This window comes from Grus americana, chromosome 21, assembly GCF_028858705.1.
Source record: "Grus americana isolate bGruAme1 chromosome 21, bGruAme1.mat, whole genome shotgun sequence".
Classification (NCBI taxonomy): domain Eukaryota; kingdom Metazoa; phylum Chordata; class Aves; order Gruiformes; family Gruidae; genus Grus; species Grus americana.
Genome location: NC_072872.1, coordinates 1174871 through 1192649, shown reverse-complemented (window position 1 = coordinate 1192649; position 17779 = coordinate 1174871). Strand labels below are relative to the sequence as shown.

The window sequence follows — 17779 nt, the reverse complement described above, 5'->3', positions numbered from 1 at the left end:
AGAAAAGGTACCCCCCAAAAAAAAAAAAAAAAAAAAGATGACGACATGTAGGAGATGGAGATGAAGTTAGCGTGGGCTTAAATAAGGGGGGGAGGAAAAAAACCCAACCAAGCCCCAGGCTCACCTTTAAATCCTTCTTCAGGCATACAAACTGGGGATGGGAAGGAAAAGGCATGGCGTTACAAGTCGATTTTAAAAGGATTTTTTGCCTGAGCGGCGGCGTACGGCCGATCTCCCGTTGACAGCGACAGGAAAGCTTCAACCTCTCCGTTTTCTACCCAAATCCAACACGATCCCCGGCCGCCAACAATTCTCCCCAAATCACAGCGGCAAGGCGCCTTCCCCGAACCCCAAACCCTCCCTCTCACCTTGCATAACGTCGTCCATGGCCGCGTAGTCTGCGATTGGTTCGTCAGCCTGGAAAATAAAGCGGAGCGGGGGATTAACGAGCAAACGACCTCGTTTGGAAGTTCGCAGCCTGATCAGTGTTGCCCAAACACCATCTGGGAACGAGAGGGGAGAACTCGCTCCCTAATTTACCCAGTTTTTGGGCTGGTACACACACACCTCAGCTAATAAATGCTCTTTAAACCAAAAACACCCAAGTGGTTTTTTTTTTTTTAATTTAACGAAGAAAAAATCATTAAATTAGGCTAAGGAACAGCCACGGGCGAGCACATCTAGCGTCCGGCAGTTTTCGCACGCACCGCAACGTGTTTCCCTTTGGTCGTACAAAAATGAGGTCAATTCTCTGCTTTCTCCGACTTTATTTTAGCAGCCACGCCTTCGCGTTACCTTTAATAAAATGACGGACTCGGGGATGACTCCCAGGCTGCCGAGCGTTGCGGTGTCGTCGCTCAGTATCTTCCCGTCGATCGACAAATTCTGGTCGAAGGGAGCAACTGAAAATGCATGCATGATCTGTGCCAACACAATGAGACACGCTGATTTTGTGCGGAGGGGAAAAAAAAAAAAAAGCCATACCGCTGAGCTACACAAACCCCACCCCGTTTAGAAGAGCAACGACGCGCCTTTCGATGCCGCGTGGGGTTTTCAGACTCGTTCCCTCCATCCCCTCCCAGCCGCGCGCTCCTAATTTTGTGTTTTCTTACTCGGGACGCCTCATTCCTCGGAGGAAAAACGCCTTACCTGTATTTTCAGCTCTTTCAGTGTCTGGTTAGCAGAAACGAGCAGCGCTTTCTCCCCTCGGACTTTCCGGTGTCGGGTGCTCCGCCTGATGCCTTGCTTTTGGTAAGCGATGTAGCTCTGGTGCGAGATCTTCTGGCGTTTCGCGCCGCCGTTGGTCTAGAGAAACAAGAGGCAAAAAAAATTTAGAAGGCCAAATTTGAGATCGGTGGAAAGTACGACCTCCCCGTAGCCCGGATCACGTTTCGGACAAGTCGGTCATGCGAGGGAAGGCGCGAAGCGCTGAAAAGCTCCTTGGAAAGCGAATTGTCGCACGTAAATATTAAGAGGACCAAAGGACTTGCCTTGAAACCTCGGTTCCTGCTTCTAAAGCAGATTACCAGCCACGCGTACGACTCGCCATCAATATCTGATCTCTCCAAAAACCAAAGCGATGGTGCGGTACGACCATTAAAAAAAAATAGATCGCAATTTAAGACCCTGTTGTTTTCGCCTGCTAGTGGTAAAACGGAGGGGGAGGGCTATCCCGTCATGCTGACTCAAGAGGATGATGCAAAAACCACAGAACCTGGCGGGATTTTTTGATCTCTACCTGGTTAAAATCTGGGTCTTGCTCCCCCTCTGGCTTGTTTTCCTCCCTTTCCTCTTCAGCTTCTGAGCTGCTCACGTTCAGCTCCGGAGCAGCGTCCTTCATTACCTGAAGTCACAAAAATCATTCTCCGTAACTAACCCGACGGCACGGCACAACGAACAGCTTGCAGAGACCTCCAGGATGCCACCTCGATCCAACGAACCGAGGCAGAGCAGGAATAACCCAGGGGATCTGCTCCACAGCCTCTGCAAAGTCTTTTTTCGCCCCTTCCCAGCTGTATCGAACCACGGGGGAGGATTCGGCTCAGGAGATCGAGCTTCTCTATCGAATTGCAGGTGCTTCCTGCGGCTCAGGACCTAACCCTCCTCTCTAGGCAAAGGGAAAGTCTCCGGGGGCCCGGGCTGATTTCTTTCCCATTAGCTGGCTGCTTCTCTGGTTCATCTAAGTGTATTACGAAAGCCCTAACACGGAGAAAAGAATATTATCTGTAAATTAGACACTTATCCGTCCCTGCAGCAGACCGGCAGAGGCACTCGGCACCATTATTTATGGGTCTGGAGGTTGTAAGTAAGTGTAATCTAAATAATTTAGACAAACATATAAATAAAAAGCATGTTCGGTTCTGTATCGATCACTCCAGGAGGCACGGAGCTGGATTCACATCTAGGCTTCGGCTGGAGCTGGGGTTTGCAGGAGCCCGGGAGACTGGCACGCTCTCCATCCTGGATGCTCGAGAGCTCGCTTCTCCGTCAACCTATTTACAATTAACGATGCAATCCCGGCTCCCAAACATCCAGCACCAACCGCAGCCTCCCCAGAGCCCTCCGGATTCCAGCAGTGCCGCCCTACGCCGATTTAATACGGCCGCAGCTTCCCTCTCTCGCAGCGTCAGCCGAAGGAGGTACCTACCCCGGGGGTGCGGAGGGGCTGGGAAACGCTCCCCGACTTTGCAAATCAAAACCCGCAGGGATGGAAGCAGCGGCTTCGAGTGCCGCCGCCCGCAATCCTCGCCGGCAGCGCTGCCGGCAGGCATTATTGCTGCTTTGCGTCTCGCCGAGGCTGCCCTGTTAATGAGGGATCTCGCAGGCGAGCTCTCGCCCCCTCTCTCCAACTCCAGCTGCTCGGCAAAGAATAGCTGCCTGTTTTTTGCCAGCCCCACGTGTGAGCATGGGCCTGTCCAGCACCAGGAAAAAAATAGAAAAAAAAAGCCCCAACAACAAAACAACCACCCTCCTCTGCAGCAGAGCCAAGAAACAGCCTTGGGATTCAGCCCTGAGACAGGCTGAAAACCCGTAGCTGATGGCTCAAGGCCGTGCTGCGTGCTCGACATCTCACAACCGAGGCAGAAACCCGTCCAGCCTCCGGCGCCCGGCAGTATCCTGGGCTCCAGCTCCTCCCTTAGATCAGCAGGGAGGTGGAAATCAGTGAGAGGCAAAAAAAAAAAAAAAAAAAAGAAACCAACTCAAAAATCAAACACCACACTGCAAAAGTGTGGGGAACATCTTCATCTGAGCTTGCCCACGAGCTTTGGTTTCCCCCTTAAGCATAAAACAAGCCCTGAGGAGGAAGACTTACTGCAACCAGCTTTTGGGTGAAGCCAGTTCTAGACCTGATACCGATCCCGTCAGGCACCAGTAAAGCAGAGACATAATTTGCAGCTTCACAGGGGATCCTGAAAACCACCTCTAAGTTCTCTGCCATTTCATCGGCGCGGAGGTTAAGAGCTTATTTCTATCCAGGAATAAACATCACTTGAGCAACCAGGAAAGGAAATGACAAATATCGGAGGGGGAGGAGAACAGGTAGAGACTGATAACACGGTTGTGAAGACAGACACGGTTACAACACTGCCTGAAATAAATCAAAGCTGGGAAGATTCGTGAAGATACCTGATCACGCAAAGGATTCGGTTTGGCAAAAGGAAGCCTCGAGGAGACCAAACGTTCAGAGCAGCTACAGCCAGAATTTTCCCATTTGCTATTTTTGCCAAAGCGATAGCTTCCACGAGCACCGGAGCCGGCTGCTTTTTGCCCGCAGAGCGTAGTCCTGCCCGCCACCACGGGTCGCCCGGTGTCCCCGCCGGGCCCCAACCCCGCGGCAGGCTGCCACAGGCGTTATTTGGGTAATCGGTGTAGCTTCCGCCAAATGAAACGGAGCCAGGATGAGCAAGGAGCGAGGGAGAGAGCCCGTACCTTTTTATTATCCACCACTTTATGGATGTAGATGGTGGCTTGGGTGTACTCACGCAAGTCCCGCTGCTGTTGGCATAACAGCCCTTCTCTGCACTCGGGACAGAGTTCTGGGGAGGCAAAAAAGAAAAAAATGCATTTAATTGCTTTGGCTCCTTGGAGACACCTGCCCAACGCCTCTCACCGCTAACCCGGAGCGGATCCTGTGACCGGGGGCATCTGCCAAGCTCGGGATCCCCTCAGATCTGACCCTTTATCCCAAAAAGGGCCATTTCCCAGGGAGCCGGCACCAATTTGCAAAAGAACAGAGCGCAGACAGCGGCTGAAGATTCACTCACGGGGCTCAGAGACGTAAAGCGTGCTCTCGGGGTCCGCCCCGGCAGCTTGCATTCGGGTGATTTTGATGACATGATCCACGACAAAGAGTTTTTGAATCCTCTCCCACTCGCTGGGCCATATTAGAGCTATACTGTGCAAAGGAACAAGAACGCGCTTTATGACGTGGAAAAGCCAAACCCTGAGCTCCCGAACAGCTTCCCCTTTTCTTTTTAGTCTGTTAATGACAGAAAAGCTGCAAAATCAACCCGTAACTGTAGCTACACGGGAGGGCCCATACGCCCAAGATAACAGGGAAACGGTAGCGTGTTATTAGTGACGCTGCTCTGCTCCAGTCATGCCGGAGGGAGGGTGGAGGAGGAGGAGTGGAAGATCTGCTACTTTTAGTTCTGCATCATTGCAGAAGCAACGCTACGGAGCATGAACTCCAGCCCAGTGTCGAGTGCTCCGGGGCAAGTCTCACCGAAAGCAAATCGTAAGGAAGCCGGATGTTTCTACGCCCTGGTCAAATTCAGGGTAGTTTATTGTTAGGAACTAAAGAGAGCTTACTTCAGCTTGTCTTTTTTTTTTTTTTTTTCCCCTGACCCAGCATCCTTCGACAATTTAGGTCTTGCCTTGTGTAAAAGCTAAGGTGGGTCTGCGTTAGTTTTTGATCAAGAGAAAGCAGTCGCTCCCCGAGGCTCGTGAGAGACGAAGGCACCGGGCAAAGGCAGACGCGTGAAGAGAAGAAACTCACAGTTTGGAGTCTTCTTTGGTCATGGAAGCGTAGGTGAACATGAGGCCACCGTGGGGGCAGAGAAGAGCGCTGTTTCCTACCGAGGACACGGGGCTGCATCGCGTCGGCCTCCTGCGCAACCAAAGGAAAGCGGTTTTGCAAAGCTTGCTCAGGTTATTTCACAAAAACCACAACTCTGCAGGCAGCCAAGAAGGAATCGCAGGTGACTATTTACGGAAGGCATTCCAACAGGGACTATTAAACTGCTACCGACGAGGAAATCAGATCTGCGTTCCTGCGCGTCACAAAATTACTCTCCTATCTAGCAGAGATTTCCATCTCCTACCACCAGCAGCCCGTGGAAACAGGACTGAGCGGTGACCTTTGCCTGGGACATAGCTCCAGACAGATGAAAAAACTAATCAGGTTACCATCTAATCCCACCATCTGGTTAAGACGCGGTAAACAAGGAAATTCGGTTTCTTACAATGTATCACAACTGATACGAGTCCTGCAAAAAATCAGCTCCCTTGTTTCCGCAAAGGCAAACCGCAGGTAACTCCACACCGTGCTGGGATTCAAAAGCAAAATTGTTATCTACGCCCTCCCCCCCCCAAAAAAAGAATAAAAAGCACTAAAAACATCAAGCCAAGTTACCTGACAAATTTCCTCCATTCTTCTACAAAGAACTGTGAAACAATATACAGCTCATCGGTCTCCTGGAGGTGAAAAGGGGGGGGGGGGGAAAGGATCTTTTTTAATTAATCCAACAATAGAGAAGCGATGACTGTTCAGCTTTTTCCTGCAGCGTTCATTCTCTTCAAGACCTCAGCGTTTTTACCATGACAACTCCATCCAAGCGCGCTGGGAAAGCCAAGTAAAATAATTTGGGATCAAGTACTAAGCACTTACATTACTAATCTCGTGTTTATTACTAAGTTAATTTAGCTTTAGATCCAATTACCTTTAATTCACAGCAGGAAACGGTCATTTCCCCGGGAGCAGCTAAGACTCCCCAGCACCGAGTTTCCCTGCCGGGCACTCAGAGCCTGAAGCAGATGCATCTTTGCATCCTCGTTTGCTTCACCCATCAAAATCCAGAAGTTTCTCCTTTTTGGCAATAGCCCAGACACAAAACCATGGCCACGCACCCTCACGAGCCAGCGGTTTTAGGATAAATCGTGGGTTTTCTGTCCCAACTGATTTGCCATTAGACAGTCTGCTCCTGGACACGAAACCAGCCAGATCCTAAGAGCTGGGTGACAAAAATAATTTCCACGTTCACTTATCCTCCCCACTTTCCGTAATGCAGATTTAAGGGCTCACTCCATCCTTCTGCAGGAAAATTCAGGAATATATATATTTATTTTTTTTAATCTCCCTTCATTTCCTCTGGATTAAACCCCTCTGCTTATTTTCTTCCCCGAACCTCAGCTGCTTTGGATCAGGAAAACTCAAAAAGCTTGAGGGAAAAGATCCTCGGCTCTTTTTTTATCAGGCTCCCTTGGGAAATTCGAAGAGGACAGAGGATGTAGCCTCGCTGCCTGGAGAGACCCTCGTATTTCGGGCTGACCCATGATGATGGGCTCCAGCTTTCCATCACCTACCCCGGCCACAAAAGCAGACCCAACCCGATAGTACCCTTAAATACCACCGGCAGGACCTGGGAGCTCCCCAGCTCAACACAGACCCCTGTTTCCCATTTAAACCCTTTTGGGGCTCCCCGGTTCCGAGACACGGATCCGTGTTGACCTCGATATTTATCCACGGCTGGAGAAGGCACCCGAGAGCGAAAGGCTGCCCCCGCACGTAGCAGCGACTGAGGCAGACACCTGCCAAAGCAGCTTGGCAAGATCTCTAAGAGTCAATCGTTAAATTGGCTCCGCGAGACGTCCAGGAGCCAAGGCACGGAGCCAACGGCTTCTGCCATTTCTTTTGAGCCTCCTCGAAGCCCCATGAAGATCCTGGAGAGCTGCGCGCTTGTAGCAGGGAGAAATCGGTACGAGAGGTCTCGCACAGCCGCTGTTCGATTTGCAGGGCTTCGGCGTTTAGGGAAGCTCCCCAAGCTCTCGAGGATGCCAGAGCACACGTGAATTTTGTCCGACCGACAGTAAAAACCCAGCCTGCACGGGAAGGAAGGTGAAAAGCCATCTCCACCGGCACGGCCGCACCGTTTCGGTCCTTCTAGGGGCGGATATAACCACAGCAACAATATTGTCGCTGCTTATCTAGCTGACTCCGGGCCAACGACAGCTATGTTGGCACACGAACCGTTCTCGTGTATCTTTAGCAGGGCTTCGTGCCAGCGCAGCTAATCAGGGGAAATCACACCTCGGCACAACACACGTGTAAGCTCCGCCGGCACAGGCTTCCCAGCGCAGGCACGGTCTCGCTCAGACCGAGTGAATGATTATTGGGCAAGTCTCTCTCTTGCAGGCAAAACAGAATTTCTTAGCAAAGGGATAAAAGCTAATAAAAACCTTCCCCCCCTGCTCTGTTTCGCCCTCCTTGCCGTACCTGAGGCCAGCTGCCCAGGCAAGGTCTGCATTTATCGTGAAACAGGTTCTGGAGAGAAGTCTTCTGCTCGCTGGCCATCATCTTATGCAGAGCTTCGTTCTCCTCCCCTTCGCGCTCCAAAATCTGCATCAAACAGTTAATGAGACCGCGGTGTCAGTTCCTAGCCGCTACTGAAAGGTGATTTTACTTTCCTCCCCTGCACTGGGTCGTGTTAAAAAAAAAAAAAAAAGCAGAAACATGACCGCGTATTTACAGTCGACACTATTTGGCATTCAAATACCTTGCACTGGGAACAGCACTCTTTGTTATTTGGGAATTCAGGGGCCTTTGGAAAATATTGCTTGAGTTTCTCCCAGGCTTCCTTCGAAACCACCCTCCGTTCGTTTTCGGATATGCACAGGTCACCTGGAGGGAGAGAGCCAAGAGAAGGGCTTTGCTCTTGACGCGCTCAGCGATGTTTTGCAGCCCTAACCAGATTTAAGAGATTACAGGGTATAAACGTAGGGGAAGACATTCACGCGTTTATCAGCCAACACCATGTCAGCAAAAAAGAGCACAACTAATGCACAAAGTCACCTTCAACTTCTTTATCATTTCCTTGTTTAGACAGGAGGTAAAAGTCTCCCACAAATATGACTAATTCATACAAATGTCCTTTAGATTTCGAAGCTCACGAACCCGAGCAGCTGATCAAACGCAAGAGGCGGTAAAGCGATGCTCGGAAAAGCAAGGACAAGCCAAAGAGGGCACAGGGCTACTGTTTTCTTATCTTGGCTATCCATAGCTACATTTTTACGGCGACTCCGTTTACCAAGCTGCAGACTAACCCCGTGCCCCGTGAAACAGGAGCCAGGTGCTTTCCGCACCTTTCAACAAACAAAATTAGTGCTGTATCATCTCGGGTGGCTTTGCGGGCCCTATTCAAGCACCTCAAAATCTGGAAAGGACAGATTTTTGCACCCTGGATCTGCTCTAGGGAATAACTGGGGCGTGAAGACACAAAACAAGATTTACTAGCTACCCTCTAGACAACTTGCCGGTGGTATTATTTATCCCGATGCTCAAGCAGCTCAAAAAACCGCCCCAAAAAACGTTCTAGCGCGAGGCATTTGTCATTCTAGCGACAGCCATAGCAGAAAGGTCACGCTCACGAGCTTGGACACCACGTGTACGCGTGACAACACGCGTTCCGATGGACAAACAAGGCTTGGGAAAACCGGAGAAGGCGAAGGCTCGGGGATCCGACCAGCCGCCCGCGCGCAGGGTTTGCGATCGCCGAGGGGAAAACGCAATCGCGTCTCCCTATGAGACAGCGGCTGGGAAGTCAAGGCACGGCTGCGCCAGGCGCAAGAGAAATAAAGAGGAACGGTTGTTGCGACACGGAGATGCAAAGCAGATTTGGAGACGGCGTGGGAATATTCATGCCTCGACACGGATTTCGCCAGCAAGAGGGAAGCAAAACAGCAACTGCAAAGTCGTGGTGCTGAGCGACGTCTGGCAAAGGGCACGCTACCTTATTATCTGCTTTTCTATAGCCTGAAGAGCTACAGAAAGACGGCGGGGAGAAAAGGCTCCTTCCCCCCGCCCTCCGGTAGCTCTTTAACATTACAAGCGACTCCTCAGGCCCAGGGACCCGTCAGCTTTCCTGGCTCCAGCCAAGCCTGGATTCCTGCCAGCCCCCAAGGGGGGGGAAAAATAAAATAAAATAGCAATGCTCTCCTCCTGCTTTTCCTCTAATAAACAAAGGTCGGGCTGGACTGCTTCGATGTGGCATTTGGCCACTTGTTCTTCATCAAACACGACCAAGCGGCCCAGCGTTGCCATATGAGGAGGCAGGACCAGGCTGCTTTCCAGAGCCAGCAAGGGTGGGGAAAAAAACAACCAACCCCAACAAACGAGCTCGTACAAATAAATGTCTTGACACCGCGTGACTAATGAAAACAGATTAATATGCTGTTGAGCAAAAGACGTGGAAAAATCAGATCTAGGTGTGCGGGGAACAAGTGTTTTGCCATCTGGGAGATGATGATCCTGACCGCTGCTGACCCTGCTTCCTCCTCCCACCACCCAGGGACGCGTTTTGGGCACGGATATCAAACAAGTCTTAACTTGGTATCTGGAAAAAATTATTCGCCGGAGTCGGGCAGCTACTGGAGAGCGAGAAATTGCAGTAAAGATGCAAAGGGACTTAAGAGAACGCCCGGATGGCATTTCTGGAGGCCGGCCAGACCTCACAGATAAAGGGCTGGCTTTTCCAGAGCCAACCATCAAGGCAGAGCTTCCTCCACGGCAAAATTAAGGCTGTGTGACCGAGACTACAGATCTGCTGATAGACTCCAGAGGGAAATTTTAAAGGTGGAAAGGTTGTTTTCCCATGAGTAATCAGAGGTTAGCTCAAGACGATGAAGTCTGACCTGCCAGTGGCCCCCATATTTAATATTATTTATTCTGACCCGAAGTCACAGCTCAACTAGCGATTTACCAGCATAATATTTTCCAAGGCCGATTCGCCTATTTTTATCATGTCTGGCTACATTAAATATTTCATCACCACGCTGCATGCTTTTATTCTACAGCAGCAGCCTCGAAGCAATGGGAAATACGGCGTTAAAGGCTCTGAAAAGCAGCTAACAACGCGACAAAGTGCTTAAACACTCCAGGCTTTATCAGGCTGTTACTCTACATCCTTGATTAGCCTTGATGATGGGAGGTGTGTTGCTAATTTATGGCGTGTTTTTTTTTCTTACTAGGAACAAACAGGAGCTTACTAGAACAGAGTTCTGTCTGGGAGCGACACACAAGCTAAAAGAAAGTGAGATTTACACCACGGGGGTAGCCAAGGATGCGGCTAATGAACCGTCACTTAGCAAAACAACTAACATCAGGTCAAAACCTTGTGTAAACGGACACCCAGGCACAGCAGGTTGGTAAATCGATATCCTTAGTGGTCCCAGCCGCTAAGATAAGCCCAATTCTACAATTGTTAGGTAAGCACCCCTGTTTTCATGAAAAGGAGAGAATAAATGGATGCTCTCAGCTCCCACCTTGACTTATTTACACCTGTTTTTCTCCTAAAAGCTCTTTGAGAGCTTCCAAGGGGCTGCAGATCCGTGGCGCTGCCCTCGCTCCATCACGTAGAGGAGGAGATGGTAGAGGAGGAGATGCTCGCTTCCGCAGCCCGGCGTTTGCCGCAGCATCTGAGCATCTCCGCGTTTACAGCCCTGTCGCTGCCTTGCGAAACTTGGGACTGCGACGCGATAGCGCTTGCGAAGAAAAGCGCGAAGAAACGCCAGGCAAATGAGAATTAAGCGCATTTTCTCAGTCACCACTCGCGTTGGCCTCGGAGCAAAGGCTACGAGGTTAATGTCTTGAGCAGTGGGCAACAACAGATATGTTCAGCTCCATCCCCTGGAGAGACTTACCATGTGGGCAAACGATGTCTTCATTAAAATTTAACTCCTCTTCCTCCTCTCTCTTCTCTTCATTTGATTCATCTAAATAAATACATACATACAAACAAACAAAAAGATGGCAGAAAGTTCCCCTCCCGAGGAAAAATCTTTGAGGGGGGAACTAGACTGGCTGCCTTTCAAATTGCAGCAAAACCCTTAACCCAAGGGAGACTTTTTGAAGCAAATTTGTTATTCTCAAATGCCTCGGCCTCCGGGCAGGCGGGATTACAGCCTACAGGCCACGTAGGAGTGCTTTGAAGTGCGAGGAGCACAAACCCGTCCTTTGTGAGATTACAAAGGCCGCATTTGTTCCAGCTAAAACACCACAGGGGTCTGCTGCTCCCAAAGATCTCGGAATTGAACCTAAACACAAGTCTAGGTAAGAGAGCAGGGAGCAGAAACCTTCCTGGCAAAATATTCCTCCACTTTTTGCCTTCGGGATACTGATCTAAACCAGATGCTGCCTGACAAAGGAAGGGGGAGCCTGCCGGGGGTCTGACCAGCCCCACGTTAACGTAGAAATTACCGTTAAGAACCAGTAACTCCATAGACAGAAGCGCCCTGGCCACTGAATTGGAGCAGGATAAACACAATTAGGAAGCATCTCTAACGACCTGCCTAACGAGCAAGTTGGCTTGTGAGTAATTCAAATGTACCACTGGGATTGCAACCTGTTGTGAAACCAAGGTGGCCACGGAGGAAGAGGAGTGGAGGAGAGGAGGAAGAGGAGCCTTTTCTCAACCAGTGACGCCATTAGCTGGTCATCGCCACTTTCATTCCAACAAGCTTCTTACCCTCAGTTCCGAAACAAAAAGCTCAACAAAATATCCGGTTTCCAAAGGTTTAAAGAGCAGAAGGCAAATAAAACCCCACCCATCTATTCTCCCAGACTCACGGTGTGGGCACAGACGAGTTTGATTCATGATTATTTCTTTTTTTCTAGGCTGTGTTTTCCCAGCGCCGCGTTACCGGCTGTGCTGTATCATCCCTAGACCTTTGCAATAAACAACTTCTTCCCTTCCCCAAGGTAATTTTCATGTTTTTTTCCTCCCCTGTGCTCTCTCATTCAGATAAAAGTGGATGAAAAGATCATGTGTCTGGAGCGGTAATTTTACACAGCTTTGTAAAACTACTTATTACCTCATCTTCTTCTCCGGGTACAAAGATCACCCAGCAGTTTTGAAGCTTATCAAATAAAAAGCTCCTTAAATGAAGGAGCTTTTGATTTGATTTATTATCCTTTCCTCTCTACTCGTACAAGGGGAAGGAAAACAAGCTACAGGAACACCTGACATGTCTTTTGTTAGGAGGTATCAGTCAGAGCTGGTGGGTCTCTACCTTTGTTTTGTGCATTTCCATTCATTTTTCCGTTACTGTGCTCCGCGTCTTCGTCTTGCTCATTTAATTGCTCCAGAGCCAACTGACGCCAGCTCCGCAAGGACGCCTTTCCGACCCAAAACCCGTCGTTCCTGCAGAGAGGGAACAGCGTTGGCAATGCGAATCGCAACTCCGTTCTCCTTTGGAGCCCCAGCAGTAAAATCTTTAGGAAAGAAAACTATTTAAGCACTCTTAAAAAATCTCTGACAGTGTTTGAAAGCGTCGGGACTCACGTACCCCTTGACTGTTATCTTCAGCAGGTTCGTAACAGTTTTGTAGTCTTCATTTAACTGGTTTTTCAGTCGCAGGATTCGACACCTTTCTACCACGCAGTCCTTGCAAAGTGCTTTGACTGGGGTGGGGCGGGGGGGAGAAAAAAAGAAACACAATTTATTGCACACGTGGCTGAGCCGCTCGCTGGTTTGAACGCGCTCAGACAAGTTATGTACCGACCCTCCTGCCTCACGATTGGAGATTTCACGTGTAAACGAGGAGATCCCTGGGGTTACTGCCAGGTCGGGCCACATTTGAAGCTTAAATAAGCGTAAAACGGTTCAGATGAGGTGCGATCTGTTCCGCTAGCTTCACAACTCTCTGCTGCTGGTATCAACAGTTTGCAGTTACAGCTGCGAGCCAGGTTACGCCAACGCAGCGCCGCGGGAGTCAAAAGGCAGGACACTTTAGGCATAAGCAAGGAAAAAAAACCCCTCTATTGTGGCATTTTGCCAGTTAAATCCAGAAAAAAACCCCGCCAAAGCCTCCTGCAAAGCTAGGCTGGACAAACAGGAGTGGGAACCCTACAGCTGGGGGTATATTTTCACCGTGGTCGCATCCAGGGAAGCGGAGTCGGAGAGCACAACACATCCGACCCATCCCTCCCAGCTGTACTCAATGAAAAAACCTGCAGGCGATCTTCCAGTCGACTAATAAATGTTGGCCTGGTTTTTTTGTTGTTTTTTTTGTCTTACAAAGGCTGCCTGCGTCACAGCAGTTTCTGCTGGTTGCGTTTCTTCCCTATAAGCTCTTAGTAGGAGCTGAGCTAATTTGGTCTCGGTGGGAGTTATCGAGCTCTTGTTAAAGAAGCTAAGCCTGGGGCTTGATTAAGGGACGCCCAAAGACCGTAGGGGCTGGGCTGACCCCAAAAATCAAAATGCACGACAGACGCCCGCAACGCAAGCGTGTAAGCCGACAGGTAGGTGCTTCCCTCGGGTCAGGCAGCTCGGGACAGGCTGGGGGTGAAAGGCAGGGAATGATTTTCTTGGCCCGCACACGTCCACGCCGCTCCGGAGCGCGGGCTGCTGGCAAGAGGCAGCACAGATCCGCACGCTCCCCCAACCGCTGCCCATGCGGGATCTGTAGGTGCCGCAGGCACGGAAAAAAAAAATCATTTTCACGAGTCTGGGGGGGTTGCATGTGCAAGTTTTGTTATTTTCTAGAATCAACTTCATAAAACCATCTAATTATTATGTTTTCTAACCTAAACGCACCATTCCTTTCTCAGAAATTCCTCCGTGCACAGCGCTTCCTAGAGAGAGCAGAACTCAGGTCTGAAACAGACCCTGCAATCAGACTAACTGTATTTGTTTGAATGCTAATGTAATTAAGCGATATTAAAAAAAAAATAAAAAAAATCACCCGGAAACACCAGCGCAGCACAAAAACTACACGCAGAAATAAAGTTATGATGATAAAGGATGGCTCACAACGGGGCTGGGACCAGAATAAGGCCCTTAAAACACGTTCGGTACGTGAGAACGTTGATTTGGAGAGGGCATTTTCTAGCCCGACACCTTACCGTTCAGCCGGGGCCCTCCTCCGTATCTCCTGTAGAAGAAGTCAGCCACGTATTCCGATATCCTCTTCATAATGGATATTTTATCGGGATGGAGTTTGCCGTGCGAGCACAGGCAGGCTGTGTTATCTATGGGTTTTGGAGGGGTAGACTCATCCAGCCATTTCTGCAGCCATTCGAGAGAGATGAAGTCGTACGGGGAACCTGGGAGGGGAAAAATAAAACCAAAACACGAAGAGAAACAAGCCCGGACGTGTCAGCTACTACACAATACAGCAGATGGTATTTTATAATTACTCTGATATGCAACGGTACTTTTAAAAATTAACAGGCTATTGCTGTTGATTAAATCTCCGCGGTACAAGTTTTTCTAAGATCTGATACAACTTCCCTCGTCCAACTCTCATCCCCGTACCGCAGATTTAGAAGCCAGGAGCTCTGTGAAATTAAGATATGCAAGAACAAGCGGTCATTTCGAATTCAAGCAATCAATATGAAAGAGTGGAGCACTCCGAGCAGGAGCGCTTTCAGACTGCTAAGCCTGTAGGGGTTTATTGGAGAGCAGTTGAGGAAAGGGGAAGGTTTTCCTATCCTCCATCGAGGGACAAATATAATATTTAAATTATGATCAAATATTAAAGGCCCTTTCCATAACAGAGCAAGTTTATCGAGGTAAATTGAAAAATAAAAGGCAACATGAGGAAAGAGACAAGGTCAGCGTCTGCTCCGTCTCTTCAGCACCAAAATTTCAGTGTTATTCTGGGCTGCTCTTACTGCTCTGGGTGAGAAACACTTGCACATTTTAAGATTTACAGTGCAAATGAAAACTTGCTCAATTTTTTTAGCACGAGCATGATCTTTATTTTGAAACTGAGCAGCGGGCTTGCCCTTGTTTGCTGAAGGGGAAACACCTCGCACAAAGCCAAGGTTGAGGAGCGGGGTCAGCGTCTGCGTGAGCAGTGAAATAGCTTTGGTGAAAGCCCCGTATCTCCACACCAAGACCCAGTACCGATGTGGAAACCCTTCTGCGAGACGATTGGGAAATTAGGACATTAAACCAATTCTTTGACAAGGCAAGGGCAGCTCTGAAACCGAGCGGAAACGTAACTGTTAGTTAAATTTATCAAACGAACACAAATCCTTTCGTACAGAGAAGCACAAAGTTTCGTACAGAGAAGCAACAGAGAAGCTACAGGAAAATACTTTGTCTTCCAGCTTGCACTGGATCTTTGCAAAGCTGGGCTTCAAACCCTCTCTCCTCTGCAGGATAAATCAGCAGTATTTTCATCTTACACAACGCCAGCAGAGATACACAGCCGTGACCTCCAGAGAATCGCAACGCTGTCAGAAATGGTTTGCTAGTTTGGGATGAAAGCTGCCTCCCCCGGAAAGTACGGGTTTTTTGGTTTGTTTGTTTTTTGGGTTTTTTTGTTCTCTTTCTGGGGCAGGCTACACAAAGCTGGCAGAAAAACGTGTCTGCACAGCTGCAGAGAGAGTCCCGAGCTCCTGCGGGATGGGACCCAGAGCAGCTCTGGGATAACGCTGTCTCCAGCTGCGCTAGCCAGGACGTGCCCCCTGCCCCGAGGGCAGCGCTGCAGGTCCCGCCATCTTCAAGTTGGGACAGAGGAGCTTTATCTGCACTTGTAAAACAAAAAACCATCTTTTTGAGGTTTAATCCTCTGTCATGTTAGAATTGCCAAGAGGAAACTATTCTGTTCCTGCTAAGGGGGAGAGAAAACACACCGGAGTTGTGCTTGCTGCTCCTTTTTAACGGTGACTCATGGCAGATTCATCCCTCCACCGCAACTTTGATTTAACGGTGACATTTTAACACTGCTCAGACTTGCGGGGACTCAGCAAGATGAGCTGCGACACCCTCCTGTTGGCGAGTTAAGCGCCCGTCGTCTGCAAACCCGGGTTCGTAAATTGAAGAGGCAGACGTTTATGGGAGCCGAGGAGTCTGCTGTTCGGCTACTCGGATCTCGCTGCTGGTTCTGAGCATCGAGCAACGAATATTACAAGCTAAATATCAAATTGTCTAACAGGCTACACAATTAAACGCATTTTTGAGTTTTTAATTACAAACTTCCTGGAGTTTTTAGGAGAGACGCACAGTGGAGAGAGACTCCCCATGCTGGAGGGACAGAGCAAGTGCTCCTACGCTTGTTTTAAGGGAGGTGGGAAAGAAAAAACAAGGAGGGGAATAAAAATTCTTGTGCTCGGACACACTAAGGCGACAAGATACAAGGAGTAGTAGGAAAGGATTAACCCCAGTCACCCATCGGACGGACTACGAAGCTTAGACACGGCGCTTCGAAGCACTGGCAGGGATGAATCAAATCCTTTTCTGCTGGAGGCCAGGCGTTCTCGTACCCCGTTACCTGCCAATTAATTCGGATCAACAGTTCCCGAACTTGCCGTGAGTGGGCAATTTGAGAGCAGCCCGTTATTCTGCCTCGATGCTACTAACCGCTAACGAGACAAGCTGCTCACCGGGCAGAAGAAAACAGTCGCAATGCATGGAAGCACACAGGAGACTGACTGATGGGGAAGGAGCAAGAGGGAATTAGCGACGCCAGAGGCCATGAGAACGAGCAAAAAAAGGAGAAAAATAGGTTAAGGCAGAAAAACAAGAGAGGGAAAGCCAATCCTAAGCACGCACACAGCAACAACAGACAGCGACTGCTTTTCTCTTCGAGAGGGCTGCAGCTAAAGGCTGGAGCGAAGCGTTCGGGCCACAGAAGCGAGTTGTGGGTTAGTTATGAAACATTACTAATCTTAACAACGGTCTAGTACAATACTACCACAATATCTTACAGACCAGCTTCAGCGGGTAACCTTTTGTAGAGCTCCTTCACCTCTTCGTGTTTGATTTTGCCTCTGGCCACGCTCTGTTTGCGCATCTCGGCCATTTCGTTGCACCACTCCTCAAACTTGCAGTTATCGCGCTCTACCAGCTCCTGCAGAAAAGCTGTCGGGAAAAGAAGAAAAAGGAGTCATTTCAAGGAAACACGCCAATTATGTTAATTATCCCTGCAATCGGTTATCTAGGGATAACAAGGAAGCCTAAAAATTCCCCCGCGCAGCTACTGACGTACGAGGTGTTTCCGAAAGCCAAGAGCGCGGACGTCGTTCCCTCCAATAGTTATGGTTTATAGATGATTAAATGCAACTATCTGAGCTTTTCACCCCACGGATACACCCGAAGCGTGTCCCGACGTGCAGCCCCACGGCTGCGCATGATCTTGGGGAGAGGGATCGAGCCACGTCGCAAACCCCGGGGCAAAAAACTCTCAGGAGATGGGAGATAAGCCGGGGAAGATCTCGACGGAAAGGTGAGGGAACTGGGAATTTTTGCTGTCACCGATGGAAAAAAATCCCAAATCAAACCTCAGAAGGGAAAAAGAAAAAAAAAAAAAGAAGATAAAACACTTCCCTTACAGGGCTGGTGTAAGGCAGGGGGAAAGCACCGCTTATCTGAAAGCTTCTTCCTATTTAGTAGTATTTTGAAGAGCTAAAATATTTCTGAAAGGTTAACGCTTGTGTGGCCAGAGAGCACAACATCCACCTTGGGAGAATACAGAGGATTAAAAACCAACCAGCTCGACCTCCTTGAGGTCAGAGCCAAGTTACTTCTCTCCACCGTCCCGGAAAAGCCGCTTT

The 17779-nt window shown here is 49.3% G+C and overlaps 1 protein-coding gene across 8 annotated transcripts in view; it reads right to left on the bottom strand.

The window, feature by feature from the left end:
• USP48 (ubiquitin specific peptidase 48) overlaps nucleotides 1-17779 on the bottom strand; it is a 28989-nt gene that overhangs the window by 1839 nt on the left and 9371 nt on the right. For 3 of the 8 annotated variants that reach the window (XM_054849537.1, XM_054849535.1, XM_054849533.1), the window contains 16 exons: nucleotides 16938-17087; nucleotides 14120-14320; nucleotides 12562-12676; nucleotides 12286-12416; nucleotides 10918-10989; nucleotides 7776-7900; nucleotides 7496-7618; nucleotides 5636-5697; nucleotides 5000-5110; nucleotides 4266-4396; nucleotides 3931-4037; nucleotides 1739-1843; nucleotides 1150-1305; nucleotides 796-921; nucleotides 369-417; nucleotides 125-151 (listed from right to left, as the gene is read on the bottom strand). In XM_054849537.1, coding sequence (XP_054705512.1) covers nucleotides 125-151; nucleotides 369-417; nucleotides 796-921; nucleotides 1150-1305; nucleotides 1739-1843; nucleotides 3931-4037; nucleotides 4266-4396; nucleotides 5000-5110; nucleotides 5636-5697; nucleotides 7496-7618; nucleotides 7776-7900; nucleotides 10918-10989; nucleotides 12286-12416; nucleotides 12562-12676; nucleotides 14120-14320; nucleotides 16938-17087 — 1791 coding nt within the window. Of the gene's footprint in view, nucleotides 1-119; nucleotides 152-368; nucleotides 418-795; nucleotides 922-1149; nucleotides 1306-1738; nucleotides 2200-3930; nucleotides 4038-4265; nucleotides 4397-4999; nucleotides 5111-5635; nucleotides 5698-7495; nucleotides 7619-7775; nucleotides 7901-10917; nucleotides 10990-12285; nucleotides 12417-12561; nucleotides 12677-14119; nucleotides 14321-16937; nucleotides 17088-17779 lie in introns of those variants that run through there. The other 5 variants (XR_008580087.1, XM_054849536.1, XR_008580089.1 and 2 more) reach the window with 5 other exon arrangements.